The 14,440-nt window shown below is 37.5% G+C and overlaps 1 protein-coding gene across 1 annotated transcript in view; it reads left to right on the top strand.

Annotated features, from left to right (window-relative positions):
* MEIS1 (Meis homeobox 1) overlaps window positions 1–14,440 on the top strand; it is a 131,362-nt gene that overhangs the window by 99,545 nt on the left and 17,377 nt on the right. The window contains exon 9 of the mRNA XM_037527506.2: window positions 8,644–8,720. Within this exon, the coding sequence (XP_037383403.1) occupies window positions 8,644–8,720 (77 nt within the window). The remainder of the gene's footprint in view (window positions 1–8,643; window positions 8,721–14,440) is intronic.

Raw genomic sequence — 14,440 nt, forward strand, 5'->3', positions numbered from 1 at the left:
ATTAATAAAGTGGTGGACATATTAGTTTTCATTGAGTTTTATATCCTGTAGCAAAATCTACTGTTAATTCCATTAACAGAAGTGAGTTACAGAAACAGAAGACATGTTAACACACACATTTAAATCATAGCTTATGTCTAAAATGAATAGTAGTAATCATCATATATATATATATATATATATATATATATATATATATATACACACATGCTTAAGTCATCAGAAATGGGTGGTATTGCTGTACCTATCATTTAAAAATAGTTTGGAAATGAGTTTTCCCAACTTAGATATTACCACAAAATTTCAAATGCCAGTTCTACTGCTGATGAGCTGTGTGAACATGAGATTGTTATTTGTCCTTTCTGTGCCTAAGTTTCCTCATCTGTAGAATGAGTATAATAGTTGTGCCTATTTCCCAAGGTTTAGTGGCAATTTATCAAGTCAGTGCATGTGAAGTATTGGTAAGAGCACCTTGTGCCTTCTTGGTAGCCACCACCATGACTGCTCTTACCACTCTTACTGGTATCACTAAGCTACTATTAGTAGAGTTCTTTGGTTGGATGCTGGAGAAAGTGGAGTGAGGTTCTGGTGATCTAACTTTCACCCTTCAGCACAACCCCTGCCCCTTGATGTCTGTCCCCAGGGCAGGAGCTGTGGCTTGTGGGTGTGAGTGGTGGGCTGGACAGCAGAGACTCTCTTGGATGAAGGGTGTTAAAACTGCAGCATTTTAATCACTGCTCATCACAATCAATAATATCGCTCATGCTTCACTATACTATGTTATGGTTTTAAAATGTGTAGCTTAAAAATGGAATGGAGGGCCTCCCCTGGTGGCGCAGCAGTTGAGCGCTGGGCTGTGAAGCTGCCCGCAGCCTCTGCAGAGCTGGTTTCATCCCCCGCCGCTGGCGAGGGTCACACATGGCGCGCAGACCTCTCCTGCCACACATGCTGCTCCCCTCAGCAGTGTATTTCTTCAGTCTGCCTGTTCTGCTCCCCGCTCTGGCTCTGGTGAATTCTCTCACCCTCCCGCTCTTCTGACTGTACCCAGTGCTTGTATAAATAAATAAATAAATCTTTTTTTAAAAAAATGGAATGGAGACATGGGAAAGAACTGTCAGTGGGAGTGCAGCCATGTAGAGAAACACCTGAGAGGACAGAACTGGCCTCAGATCTAAGTAGTTGTGAGTGTATTGTGTGTTTTTGATCTAGCTAAAGCCTCAGTTTCCTCCCCGGTGAAATGGGGCTCAGCATCATCTGTACTGTCAGGGGTTACCAAGAGTCCTTGAGGTAGTGCATGTTAAGTGTTTGCCCTACTGACAATCAGTAAGAGTTCAAGTCAGCTCTTACTTAAAATGATTCAAAGGACACAGAAGTAAAGTGTGGGTTTTCTTCCCCATCCCCATCCCATCCCTACCCCTGCCCGCTGCTCCTGCCACCTTGATTTTCTTATTGGACTTTTTGTGTTTCCCTTTATAGCCGTGGTCTTCTTCTAAGAAATCAATATTCAGGGAGTTCATTAATAATCATAACTATTCAAAATAATTTTAGCACTCTTCATGAATTTTAATACTTTTAGGAGAAGGATATAAGTAATTGCTAATTTAGAGTCTAAATTTTATATCTTTAATGCATATACTTCAAAATATTCTTGTAACATATATCTAGCTAATAAGGACTACATCTAAAATACCGCTATTAATATAGAATTGTAAGCAACTTTTTAAAAATCCCCAATAAAAAGGACTATGAAATCTCTTACTACAAGCATCTTTTTTAAAATTTAATTTTTGTTTTATGTTTAATTGATATTTACAAGAAATTATAAGATCAGATAAGAGAGACAGCAAGGGGTTTTAGTATTGGCCTCTTCAATTAATTATCAGACAATGTTTTCACTGTTTTGTATTATAAATATAGTCTCATTAGTGCGAAAGAAAATATTGCATCGTGCTGTTACTCAGTGTTGAACATTTCCTTTCACAATTAGGTCATTTTCATGTGATAAGATGGAGTTTAGAGGTTCCACCTGACTTTTCTACTTGCATACCCCCACTAGCAACTTCCTATAACTCTTGCTGGATATGTAAGAAATCGGAAGGATTGTTTGGCAAATGCCTTGAATAGACTTCAGACAAAGTGCCTGCTGAACAGTAAATGGGGCACATTTCATCTGAGCAACTAGGCAATCCAGGAAGTTGGTGGAAAATTAAGAAAGCCGGTTGAAATTCTGTGACTTCACCAATGGTGCTGCAAACATGTTTGGCTTCTTAGCCCGTTGGACACCGCCATTCTTTTGATTCCAGCATGTGTGAGGATGCAGGACTCAACTACTATGCATTCAGGCTATGTTCTTCGACTGCACGGTGCACTGCTTTTGTAATGCAAATAGGAGGCACAAAGTGTCTCTTTGATAATGTGCAGTCAGAAGACAAAAAAGCATTCACTGAAACAGTAAAACTAATTCATAAAGCTGAAAGACAATAGGGGAGCATTATGGATTTTTTTAAAGGGAAAAAGTATCCTAGATCAATGTAATTGTCACAGTGTAAGCTATTCATAGTCAATGCATAAGGAGAAAATAGCTGCAAGTTTATTTAAAGTGGGAGAAGTTTTTATAGGCAAAAAATGTGTTAAACAAATATAAATATATTTGGTTAGCAAGTTTCTGCTTATCCTCTTTAAGGTCAAATATACAGCTGATTATTTTAACTTAGACCCGCAATTAAAATTACCCTCTCTCTCTTAGAGACAAGACTTCAGTAGAAGTTTTAAAGGAACACTGATATCTAATAGTTAAAAGTCATATGGCAGATTTTTTTTTTTCTTTAGAGGGAGTATCTCTCCATCACATGCCAGAGTTTAGCTCAAGGTCAACTTATATTAATGCATTAAACTTAGCTGTGGAGGAGGCAAAGGACTGGAGGAAAAAGGATAAAAGAAGTTCCGAAATTGTTCTTCCAACGTATTCAGCCAAGCAACAGAACATTGCCTTGATAAGGGTTATATTGGACAGTTGCCATAATTCCTCCTGTTAGATCAGCTCCCCCGGTACCTATTCCCATACCTTTTAAAGTATAGCATGTAACATTTTGCTTGAAAATTGCTTCCACCTCTATTGCTTTGTTATAGCTGTTTTGCAGTTTCGGTATAGAGGCAGTTCTGTGTCACAAGAAATTACTAATCTGAGGCTTGAGAAGGGGCAGCGTAGCCTTCCATTATCTCACCAGCGAGCTCTGTACAGGATTATTTTCAAATTTTCTGCTGCCATTACAATGTGCTGTTAGAGTGGGCAAGACAGTGAGGGAGGGAACGTTATTGAAACTTAGTTACTAGGGTAGATAAGATAAAGTTCATCACTGTCTTGGCATCCACATTTGCAGTCAGGGGTGGAAAATTTGATGAAAGGGGTACATTTGGTCAAGGATATCTTTAAGATATAGGGCTGGACATTTTCCATCTGTGAGTAATGAAGAGCTCCCTGTTCCCCATTGATGCTCATCTGAAAGAGACTGCTTGATTGTTTACATAAATAAATAAATTTTCTTCCAATGTATCATCAATTTGTGAATACCACACAACCAACCTCAAACCCCCCTCTCATCCCAGCCTGCAGAAATAAAATTGGAATGGTGCAGAGATAACTTTCTTTAGAAACTTGCCATTTTCTTGCTGTCACTGTCTATTCTTCGAGGATGGTAAAGTGACAGTTCAGACTTCACTTTTACATAAGCTATTTTTAGATTTTTTTTCAGACATTACTTTCACTATTTCTATTACACAGGACATATACTCTGGGGATCATTTTATTCTTTGATGGGATTATTAAGCAATCACTGTTCTACTAGGTCATTATTAGAATTCACACGTCAGATCCAGAAACACAGGAAGAGTGGCAAATGGTTTGTATTTCAGCCAGAATCTTACACTGGAAAAGAGAAGCCAGGGTGTTGATAATTGAAATAAGGGTGATCATTTTATGAGTTATTCCCTTTAGCTGGGCTTTCACTGCCCGCAAGTCACTTATTTCTCCTCTGAGCCCAGCATCTCTGCTCGCCAGTGAAGCCAGCCTGATACATGTGTGCAGATTGAATGCTGGAAGGGAGGGTCAGCTTTACCCATACATAATCACTGTTTTATGGCTTTCACTCATTCCTGAGGTGTTAATGCAGATCAAATGGGAAACACTGGAGAAAGAGCCCTGGCAGCTACTGTACTGCCTAGCTCTCCCGTCTCAATCGTTAATTCTTATTGTAAGATCTAAAGGTAATTTTGTTTGCTCTCTTAATGCATTGCAGCTCTCCCAATGGCCCTTGCATATCCTTTCTCAAATTCCCATCTTGATCAATTGTTTGCAAATAATTAAGCTTTTAAGAGATAATGGCATGAGGCTAATGTACACAACAAAGGCGAGGTCTCCTGTCACTGTCTATTGGACTGTGGTCAAATTTGCTTTGATATCCCAAAGTGATGAGGTTGATTGGTATATCTGGCAAGTGCCATCCGTCTTGGCTTCACAAGGACCCACTGATCTTTCTTAAACTAGTGTCCTTGCTGCTTAGATGCAGTCATAAGTAGCAAAGGTGTCCAGCAAGGGCTCACCTAGGCACTTAGTTGCGATGGCTGGCATGAATTCCTCACTTTTTCTTCCTAAAATGGCACTTTTCTTTATCTCTTGCAAAATGACAACTTTTTTGCCCCCATGGCCTCAGTGGTCCTGTGGGAAGAAAGCAACAGGGCTTTGAATGTTTTTGCAGCTGCCTTACTTGTGGTATGTCAGGTTCTTGTTAAGTCAATTTTTTGGAATCTACAAAAGAATAATTCATACTGTCCACCAAAGCTTATCTAGTAATGATGCATAGGATTTAAGATATTCAAATATGTTGGATGTCAGTTAAAAAGACTACTGCTTTGTGAATTATTGGCTATGGACTAACTGCCTGATGTCATGACTGTCACATGGTTCTAGCAATTAAAGATTTTTGCCAGAGAATTGAAAGTTCATGGGGCAATAAGACCAAGACCCACAAGGAAAAGAAAAAACATTCAGCTGAACTGCTATGGACATGGATTTAGAAATTGTGTTGATACCTTTTTCCACCCTTAACAGTGACCAGATTATTATAAGATTTAATTTCATCCAGGCTCTTTCATGTGTGTGTGTGTGTGAATACATGCATACATTTATATACATATATGTGTGTGTGTGTGTGTGTGTGTATATATATATATATATATATATATATATATATATATAATCACCTAAACAACTGAAAATTGCTTAATGGAAACAGAGTTCTGGGTCTCCATAGCTTGAGGCAGCCTAACAATTATCCTGCATGAAATTAGACACAGTTTGTTCCAATTACTTAAAATCAGATCACATGAAAAGTGATAGAAAAAAGGGTAGAACTTTCTTATTTTTTTGATTTTTAAATTATGAAATCAGAGACTGCATGATGTGAAGAAATAACCTAAATTTGCACTGAAATTTCGAGGACCATCTGATTGCTCCTTGAAGTTGTAATGATTCAGGTAATTCTAATGATTCAAAGAGAATTTTCCGACACCACCACTAGCATAAATAAAATGTGAATTCCATTTGCTTTATAAGGGAATGGATGTAAAACTTGTTCACACACAGGCATGCAAAATTTGTCTTGAAAACACAAAACAAATAACTGACAATTCTCAATTTTCAAAGTTAACTAAAGTTAAATGGCATAAATATTAATTTTTATCCAATATTGGTCATAATATTAAGATGACTAACCAAAAGGTATTGCCATCCAGCTGTAGTGAAGAGAATGTTGACATAGCTATTTATTCTATTGAAAAATCACACTGAAATAGACTTCCAAAGGACCTGCAAACTTTTAAGCAAATATTATTACCCAAAATATTATAGATTAGAAACATCTTGTGTGCAGTTTTATATGGCAAATAGTGCCATAGGAAGCTGGGTGCTCAAGATTGCATATTTCAAAATCAGATTTATAGTACATAAACATTGCTTGGTTATATAACCTCTATCTTTGATGCATCGTAGGCCTGTAGATGACAAAATTGAGAATTAGAAAAGTTGTCCCTTGTGCAAAGTCTCATAGTTGGGGAGTGGCAACATAATTTGCACAATTAATAGGATCACATTTACTTATGTACAATTCTTTAACTGTTGTAGACATGGAACTACTATATCAAACCACATGATAAAAGATTCATTTGGCTTGTATTGTGTGGCAAAGCTTACTGTAGTGGGAATTATATTTTAAACTTTAGAGAAGTGGACTGCTTTTAGTATCTAATCATGAGGTTTTGCCTGTGACAGTGAGCATTATGTTGAATAGGGTGATTGTACCTATGATCTTATTCTATTATGAGGTTTATATACTTTTATTTGAAAACTCTGGGTCAACATCAATTTGAGGAATGAAGTAAGGAAAGTAATGTTGTGGATCTCAAATTGGATTGCTTATGTTTCCAGTGGGTTTTGAAAAAAAAAATTAGAATACATTTTTGTGTTGTATCTGAGTGGAGAGTATCTGTGTAGCATGGCAAGTTATAGCCATTCCTCTGTTCCACGAATATTTGCTGTTTTCCTATTATGTGCTAATCTGGGCTTGGAGGATGATGAATGAGAAAGGTACGGACTTTAAAGTTGGAAAGTGAGCGGGCAGAGACACATCAGTAAGGAAGCAAATACTCAGACCAGGTGTTTCAGAGAGTAATGTTTGCTATTAGGGGAAAAAAGAAAACGGGCAACATGTGCGTGAGAAGGAAGTCTGTGGAAAGTTGGCATTGGAGCTGAGACATGGAGGTGACAATGGAGCCAGAGCCTGGGATTAGAGAGTTGGGAGAAATGTGCAGGGGGGCCGAAGAGTGGGGTGGGGTGAGAAAAGGCATAAAGCTCTGGAGGGTGGACGGGCCTAGATGGTGCGGCCCCTTGCAGGCCAAGGTGGGCAATCTGCAGTTTTCCATCAAGGGACATGAGTGGAGATCATGAAAGATGTTTGTCACATCCTTTGGTCATGGTGAAGCTTAGACACTGGGAGGGAAGCGGGAAATATCACTGAGTTGTGTCACTGCTGACTGTGCCTTCCCCTGGCCAGTTTCCTCACCTGTAAAACAGGAGGGACAATAGATTCCATTTATGTCCCTCAAAGGGATATAATGGGGATTAATTACCATCCTGTCTGTAATATACTCAGACCTCTTTAGAGAAAGGCACTATATTCCATGAAAGCAAAGTCTTATTCTAATTGTATTTTTATTGATTAAGTGACAATCAAAGACAATGCTTATGGGAAAAATTGCTGCATCTCTGCTTTCCACAAACGAATCCCATGTGTATAGATATAGAACATTTAAACTTACATGTAAGAGCATTGAAGTGGTCATTAACGAGCCTTCTTAGCATCTAATCAGACATTATTAATGAGATTAAAAGCTATGTTAATTAACATTCAATAGACCAGAATTTAGTTTCTGATGGCACGGATAGTTAAATTGAGAGTTCGGGGTGCCCTTTCCCATTCATGACAGAAAAAAGGGTTGGCTCTCAATACAGTTTTTTTTTTTTTTAATAGCTTTCTTACTAACTTGCAGTGCTTCAAATTAGTCAATGACTCTATAATATGGAAACCGCAGCCGCAGCCTCAGCTTCCCTTGTAGGCCTTAGAAATGTATATTTCAAATACAGGTATTGTCACTATTGAACAAAAAGTATTTGTGCTAAAACTAATTTCTGTAGAATTCTAAACATTTTTTTGGAGAGGATATGAATTTCATTTTAGTAGCTAATCCTATAATACATTTTTATCTATTTAACTCATGGGGAACATAGCTGGGCTTGTTCTTCGCACACAAAATATGCTGATCTTTGACCTCATACTGGCCTGTGTTCAGCATCTCAGCATGTGTTGACATTCAGATATGAAACCAACTTTGGTTGAATTTCATGTTTGTGCTTTGCAGAAGAGCTAAAATGAATAGTGGCTAAAAAAAAGATATCCTCTTTAATTTTGATATTTGCATCCGGCAATCTGGTGTTTTAGAGTGAGAATATCATTCTAACATGGTGTTTAACTGCTAGGAATCTTAACCTGAGGTTGTTGGTTTCAGTGGTCCAGCCTTAAAAAAGTGTGCTTCTGTAAAAAATATTACACCAAGGTGGTACACTTTTCTATGGTCAAAAGGGCTTATTCTTGTTTTAACCCAAGAAAATACAATAAAGATCATACTGAACTTTTTGTGTTCGCAACAAATAAACCTGTTAAAGGATAAACTCAGTATCAAGGTTCTGCAAGTATCCTAAGTAGCTATTTATACACTTCACTAATCTTTGTAATTGGCTTGTCTTTTACTGCCATTAATTAGATGATGTAGTATTCCATTAATAAGAGTGACACACCTCAGCATTTTTACCTTTAATTATAGACTTCACTAGACACTTAGGTTATTGACAAAAGAGCCTCTATGTGATGTGATGGGCACACACCTCATTTTCTGCAGCTCATGCATATTTGTTGTGGAATCCCTGGTGCCCAGTGTGTGGTAGGCCCTACACCAGCTACATGAGATACATATATATATATTTTTTTTTCCAAAGTCTGTATGCATCCATGTATCTTTTTTGTTCTCTTTCAGCACCCTTACCCTTCTGAAGAACAGAAAAAGCAGTTGGCACAAGACACGGGACTCACCATCCTCCAAGTGAACAATTGGTAAGTCACTTGGCTTCTTGCGCACGCAGTTGGTTTCCCTTCTGGCAACCTGCGGCTAATGTTTTGCATGAAGAAGACACACCCAGTTGTTGCTGTTTTCTCCCGGTGAACACTACAGTGAAAACAAACCTTGAATGATAAGCAAGAGAGGCTTCTTAATATGGAAAAGAAAGAACTGTACCATACTCTCCCTTTCTCCATGAGATATATGCTCCAAGCCCCCCAGGGAAGCCTGAAACCAAGGATAGAACGGAAGTCTACATATACATTGTGCTTTGTCCTCTACATACCTGCCTCTGGTCAAGTTTAATTTATCACTTGGCATGGCAGGAGATTAACAATAGACTATTAATGAAATAGAACAATTGTCACAATACATACTGTAATAAAAGTCAGGTGAATGTGGTCTCTCGCTCTCGAATATCTTATTTTAGGTAGTATTTTAAGACCAAGGTTGACTGCAGGTAACTGAAACCCCAGATAAGGGGGAAAGACTGCATTTCTTTCCACCTCCTTTATACGTGGGCAGATCTTAGCTATAGTGTAAGTGTCTAATTCACATTTGCTAGGGCTAGTAAATGTTTCTCTCTTTGGAGCTTTTCCCCCTTCAAGATAATCGATACTACACGGGGCATCATCCTATTTTCTATGAAACAAGAAAATCCACCATCACATATCAGTTGGGGTTTAAACTCATTGAATAACTAAATTCAGTTAGACTTCATTAGGGCTATGTATTCAAGGAGGGTTTCCCTTCCTCCTATCTCCCATTTATTGAAAAGAAGAAATTATGTTTCTACTTTGAAGCTATTCAAACCCTGATATGTCTCAGGGCAGTGCAATACTATTTCTAAATAAATGTGTAAATTCCTGATTTGGGGGAAGCTAAGATTATGTACCAAGTACTAGCCCACAATATTTTGACTTAATGTATGGCAGTGCGGCAGGAGGCTTTGAGAAAGTATGATTTATTACCCTTTGTGAATGTGCTGAAAGCCAAATTTTATACAATCACCCAGAGCTAGAGTCATATTTGAAGGGTATGGAAATCCAATAGCCTCGAAAACTAAGTGTATCTAATTAATTGTCCCAATATTTTTAGATTAGTGATTATCATGGGGAAACCTTATCCTCTTTGAAGTAAAATCCAGAAAAGGTCCAAAGCCTGGCTGGGGAAAGAAGAGGGCTGGGAATTCTAGTTTGTAGACAGAAGTATTTCTTGCTGTTCAATAAGTGTCAAAGATTAATATTACAGAATCTCTGATTACATGGCCTAATCCATTTTGGTGAATAAATTTGTTCTTGATGTCCATTGCACCTACATTAACAGACCCTTCTCTGTTAGAAAGCCTGGGAGCCTTTGGGAGAGATTTCAGATATATTAAACCCCATTACAGAAAATGTAATTTCTGTCAATATAATCCCATGTATTCTTCAATTTAGTATTTTCGAGATAACAAGCTACTTACAATATATTTGCCTTTGGAGGATTAATTTACAAAGTGCACTATCTGCAAGACACAGACAGACTCACATAGGCATTGCTTGTAAGGGTTATCAATTTCTATGACCTTACTACAGCCTTGGGAGATCAATTTTTGCAGTCCTGTTTGTCAAGTGGATAGGGAACCAACAGAAAACTTGCTCTATCTCAATGTTACCAGGAGCTGTGTTGCTGCTGAGGTTTTTGGCTTGCCAATTTTTATTGGCTATCAAGATTGTGGATACTACATATTTGAAGTTAGCTTTTCAAAATGGTCTGCAATTTTATGGGGTAAACCATCAATTTTGCATGCACACCTGAATTTCCATATATTTTCAAAGTTAAACTGATGGTGAGGCAATTTTAATAAGATTGGAGGCTGCACAAATGTATTTCCTTGGGAAATGTTCCCGTTTGGAGAGCCAAGGAGTGGCAGGGTGAGCTCTCTAGTTAAGGAAGACAAAGTGCTGCCTTTCAGGTGATCTATCACACCTGCCATCTCTTCCGCCACAGTGTTGCTAGCAAACTTCATCCATAAACATTGTTACCAGAGAGCAAATTCCAAAACAAGTTGCTCCCTACAGGTGAGCCACCTTTTGGGCTATTCTTGTGGATGCAGGGTCAGGCAGGCATTCCTGAGACACCAGGCAGGATGTCGATGTCACCTTGCTAGATTCTGGGCACAGCCAGTGATCATAACACAACTTGCTAAGTCTAGCAATTAGAAGGGAAAACCAAGGGTCTTCAAAAAAAAGTTATAATACATAGCATAACATACTGTCCCAAAGCATGTACAGACCTCTTCCTTGGCTTTTTTTGACACTGAGATTCAACTTTGCAGAGGCATAAAACTTAGTCCCTCTTTACTTAGTTATGTGAATCATAAACACAATTCTGTTCCCAACTGGCACTGGGCAGTGTGAGTTCTCCTACTTCTAGATGAAATTAGAAATGACTTTTATTTGCAGCTCATTGCTTTGCTTTTGGCAACTGTTTCAACTCTGACAACTTTGTAGAAAAGAATTTCCCTCAAGTAACTAAAAGTTGCGAGAAAGATGGTTTCTCTTAAAGTGATGGATAATGACATTCTCCATATTTGATTTGTGTTTTATCCATTTCTTAATTTCATACAAATGTTTTTCTTTTAGGGAACTGATAATAAAATTTTTTCTCTTTAGGCTTTAAGTAGGAAATACGATACAAAAATGGGGAAATGCAGACAGTACTGTATTGAAACCGAAGAAGTCAGAGAATCTTGAACTGTGACATTCTTGAAGACTAAACCATAACCACGAAGTGGTTTTCAACTTACCTTATCATAATAAAAAAATGCACATAGCTTTTTTTGAGCACTTGTAAACATTTGTCCTGTACTGAGCACCAGCCCAAGTTACTTCCTTCTGAAAATAACAGTTAAAAAAATCTTTATTAGTATTTTAGCATTTCCCCTTCACTTAATTTAGCCACGACTCTTAAAAAGTTGTGTCTTACTTCTTGGATTTCTTAAAACTTGTTAACACACATGTACATTTTGTGTGAACTATGAGTCACTGCTGAAGAGATTTAATAAAATGCTGAAGGGCAGGTTGGGTGCAGATCAGTCATAATTATTGGCAGCAACATAATGTATCAAAATACACCGTATGTAAGTGAAAAATATAAACTCATGTCTAGTTGTTAGCTTGTCATAGAAACCCTGGCCAATGCAGCTGTAAGTTAGATTTTGACTGAAAAATGAGCCAAGAAAATTTTGGTGCATTGTAATGCTTCTTTATTTTCTTAATTAAATCATTTTTATTGAGGTACCATTGTTTTACAGTACTAGTTTTTATTTGTTTAACTCATTAAATGTAGAATGTAATGACTTAAAGGCAAACATTATTATTCCAGTCACAACTCAACAGTTTAATATGATTTCAAAGAACAATCTTATTTTCAGTATCTACCCACCTGTACATAGTCACCTCTATGAAATCCATGTACATATATATTGATTCTTTGAAATTCACGATTTTCAACAAATCTAGAATTTAGATTTTATGTTCTCATATACTTCAAAATTATATATGTTTTGAGGGTATCAATTCAACATGTTTTCAAATGTATGTTAACACAACATGCCCAGCATCTAAGCACCAGTAGCCCTCTCTCAGAGTATGTGATGGTTCTCTTATTCCACCAGAGGTGACAGAACATAAGCGATATATATTATTCCACTCCCCCCTACTGACTAACAAAAGACAAAGCAGATGGGATTTGGGAGGAGAGGGAACAATGGGGAATTTAAGTGCAAAGTGATCAATTTGATTAAGAGAAAATTTGGATTAAAAGAAGTATGTCTTATGACTCTTATGTTTGGTCTACTTGTCAGAATGAAAACTGAGTGGAGGAATCTTAAAATGGTTGGTATTAGTACTTTAGGAACTGGGCCCTGAGATGGGATGAGAAGCTTATTAAATGAGATAAATCTAAGTAAATAAATATGTTGAGAATTGAGGCAATTTAGCAAATAATTTGGGTTACAGTATTTCTACCTTAATTATCTAAGTTTTTGAGGTAATTATATATTTTTTAAAAATCAGCTTGTATAGTTCATTGCCCATTGCCTGAATATTTCAATCTAACATGCTGGGTTATGCTAGTTTTTGAAATATATTATATGTTCTAAATGTGTGTGTTCTTTTTCCTTTGCTCCCTCCCAATTAGGACTTAGTTTACCAAGTGATAGCTAATAACATTGGGCGCCTCCCTGCTTTTTCAAAAATGTTGTGGTTGTGACAAATACTTCTGTTATATCAGAAGTGAAAAAATATTACTAATATGTTGAATGATTTAGTCATTTAAGTAAAAACATCTTCAATTTTGATATGAGATAATTTTTTTTTTTTAGTTTTTTTTTTTTTTTATAGAGGCATGTTTTTTATTATTTATTTATTTATTTATTATATTTGTTTGTTTTGTTTATACATGCACTGGGTACAGTCAGAAGCGCGGGAGGGTGAGAGAATTCACCAGAGCCAGAGCGGGGAGCAGAGCAGGCAGAAGGGCTGAAGTACACTGCTGAGGGGAGCAGCGGGTGGCAGGAGAGGTCTGCGCACCATGTGGGATCCTCCTCCGGTGGCCGGGGAGCAGCCGGGGATCGAACCGGCGCCACAGAGGCCGCGGGCAGCTTCGCAACCCAGCGCTCAACCGCTGCGCCACCGGGGAGGCCCATATATGAGATAATTTTTTAGGTCTTTAAGTATCTAGGTAGAACTTCAAAGAAAATACAAATATATACATACAAAGTCAATACTCAGTTCCTTATCTCTCCTCAGTAAACCAAACTTTTTTATATATTGAAAATCTAAGTGTCAAATAAGAGCCCCTCATATGGTCACAGTAATGTTGCAGACCTGGGGATTCCTGTGATGAAAACTTGCACCTGCAATTGTGTCTTACTTGGGGGGATACTTTAGACGCTTCAGCAGAGTTCTAGCCTAGCGTGTACTGGATACCTTTTATAGTTTCTTTGCTTACTACTTCTCATCCTAACACTTTCCTATTAAGACCTAATGTTAAGTGATTATCCTTTTATGCCCCAACAAGGCAATATGGGTTTTAGGTGCAAAATATATAGTGTATGTGAAATACAGTATTATGTGGAGAGATGGAGAGTGGAGTCACTCGCCAGCAACAGGGAGCATAAAATTCCTGGGAGCATCCTAACATCAGAGGTGACACGTGAATTTAGCAGCTCTGCAGTTCTCAGATTTACTCCACATTCCAGATTTTCCTAGTTCTTCATGTTTTGCCTTCAAAACTGCAAAGCATTCAGGCATCACCTCCTATTTATTACTAGTGGGGGGGGGAAGTATGTTATCCTTAGAGATTTATGCCACTGGCAGCTAAAATATAAACTTATTTTTAAAAAATAGGATCTCCCTTGTTACAATAAACAGATTCAACTGTTAAAGGTCAAGTTTCTTTTTGAGTTATGGTAATAATGTAGCAAATACTTATATAACTAATCAAAGATTCTATAAATATAGGTACCTGTGTAGATATAAATGTTAAAACATTCACAAATTATCCTTTCAACTTCTGTGATCTAAAAATCAATAGGGGGTCAGAGGGTTTCATAGAATTGCTCTGCTTTTTCTTCCAACATAATTTAATAATACATTTTACAGATGTTGTTTAAACATTAGGCACAGATTGTTTTGTCAATAAAGCTAAACAGAGACATGACACAAAA

This window comes from Talpa occidentalis, unplaced genomic scaffold (assembly GCF_014898055.3).
Source record: "Talpa occidentalis isolate TD23 unplaced genomic scaffold, MPIMG_talOcc4v2.1 talOcc4.5, whole genome shotgun sequence".
Lineage (NCBI taxonomy): Eukaryota > Metazoa > Chordata > Mammalia > Eulipotyphla > Talpidae > Talpa > Talpa occidentalis.